The sequence below is a fragment of the Otolemur garnettii genome, unplaced genomic scaffold (genome assembly GCF_000181295.1).
Source record: "Otolemur garnettii isolate 467f Iridium unplaced genomic scaffold, OtoGar3 scaffold00018, whole genome shotgun sequence".
Lineage (NCBI taxonomy): Eukaryota > Metazoa > Chordata > Mammalia > Primates > Galagidae > Otolemur > Otolemur garnettii.
The window spans coordinates 19,829,941-19,831,812 of record NW_003852413.1 but is presented as its reverse complement, the minus strand read 5'-3'; the positions used below and the strand labels follow the sequence as shown (position 1 = coordinate 19,831,812).

The 1,872-nt window shown below is 43.1% G+C and overlaps 1 protein-coding gene across 1 annotated transcript in view; it reads right to left on the bottom strand.

Annotated features, from left to right (window-relative positions):
- CCDC43 (coiled-coil domain containing 43) overlaps positions 1–1,872 on the bottom strand; it is a 17,288-nt gene that overhangs the window by 9,032 nt on the left and 6,384 nt on the right. The window contains exon 2 of the mRNA XM_003786266.3: positions 1,039–1,126. Within this exon, the coding sequence (XP_003786314.1) occupies positions 1,039–1,126 (88 nt within the window). The remainder of the gene's footprint in view (positions 1–1,038; positions 1,127–1,872) is intronic.

Sequence of the window (1,872 nt, the reverse complement as noted above, 5' to 3'; positions counted from 1 at the left end):
CAAAAAAAAAAAAGAATATTTTGCCAGGTGGCACCTGTGGCTCAAGGAGTAGGGCGCCAGCCCCATATACCGGAGGTGGCAGGTTCAAACCCAGCCATGGTCAAAAATTGCACAAAAAAAGAATATTTTGCCATATTTTAAAATACAATCAGACAACCAGAAGACAGTCAGGGATCTACCTGGTGTCCCAAACTCCTTCACAGACTCCCACCCCCAACACTTCTCTCCTGTATAGGACAAAGCTCAGGGCTCATCCTCCTTCTCACCCTCTACAGTCCCCAGGTTTCCTCAATCCTGGAGACTCAGCAGTAGGATGCTGGGGTAGGGGGACAACATTTTCACTCAGAGTCGGAGGGCAACACTGTTGCCATGCATCTATGCTTGGACAACACAGAGAACAACCTCAACCAAGGGGATGATCATGGCTTCTTCCCCTTGCACTGGGCCTACCAAGAGGGCCACTTGCTGTGGTTGAGATGCTGATCATACCAGGGTACAGATCAATGTAATGAACCATGGGGATGACACCCCCTTGTACCTGGCAGCCCATCGTGAATACCATGATATTGTATAAAAGCTATTGAAGTAAAAGCTCACATCAATGTAGCGAATGAACATGGGAATGCTCTATGCCTGCATTATGTGTTTTGGACTTAAGACCAGGTGGCAGAGGACTTAGTGGCAAATGGAGCCTTTGTCAGCATCTGTAAAAAGGATGGAGAGACGCCTGTGGACTAAGCCCACAGACAAAGAGTGGGAAAAATATAGTTGACCTCATATTTGCAATGCAGTGAAAAGAAGATAGGGGAAAAGGTAAAAACACAATGAAGGTAACTGTGGTCAGCTAAAACGGAAAAATCCAAAAGGAGAAAAAGAAACTAATGTTCAATAAAACGTCAAAGCAGGCTGCTATGTGTTTGCTGGTGTAAATTACCTCAGGGAAAATGAGCATCAAAAGGGGAAAATGAAAAAAATCTTTCCCCACCCAAAGCTGCTGGAAAAGGCCCTGGAGGTGAGATACAGAAATTCCAACTCTACCTTCTTTTTTCACTTTGGTGACAACATTCTGAGTCTCTGACCATCGTTCCACAATCTCCTTGCAGATATTAAGGAGGGAATCTTCTTCCTAGTTGAAAAAGTAGAATAGTTAATTTTGTGAGAGGCCTCAAAAAATAACTATAAAAAAGCCTGTGTATAGCACAGTGGTTGTGGCGCCAGCCACATACACTGAGGCTGGCGGGTTCAAACCCAGCCAGGCCTGCTAAACAACAAAGACAACTGCAACAAAAAATAGCTGGGTGTTGTGACAGGTGCCTGTACTCTCAGCTATTTGGGAGGCTGAGGCAAGAGAATCACTTAGCCTAGGAGTTTGAGGTTGCTGTAAACTGTGACGCTATGGCACTCTACCCAGGGCAACATAGTAAGACTCTACCTCAAGAAAAAAAAAGCCTATGCAGAGGGCACAGTTGCAATCATGGGAAGGATCTGAGAGTCACAGAACAGAGTATGTTTCTCTTCTGAGGCTCTAGCCAGAGAAGTAATCTTGTTTGTGTGTTCCAGAAGCCATACCTCCTAGGTCAAAAGCACCTGCTCCATTCTGGCACACTCCGGGGGAAAAGATTCTCACCAATTCAGAGTAATCCTCCTTATTCCTTCTTACAATATTTTACTCATTTTATTTTTAATTGACAAAAAATTGCATATATTATATATATATATGTGTGTTATTCTGTGATGTTCTGATATATTTTTACATTGTAGGATAAATTAGTTAGCAAATCCATCATCTCACATAGTCACATCATATTTTTGTGATGAAACATTTTGTGGCTATCTAGTCCAGTTGTTACTAGAAATCTGCTGAACAGGCTC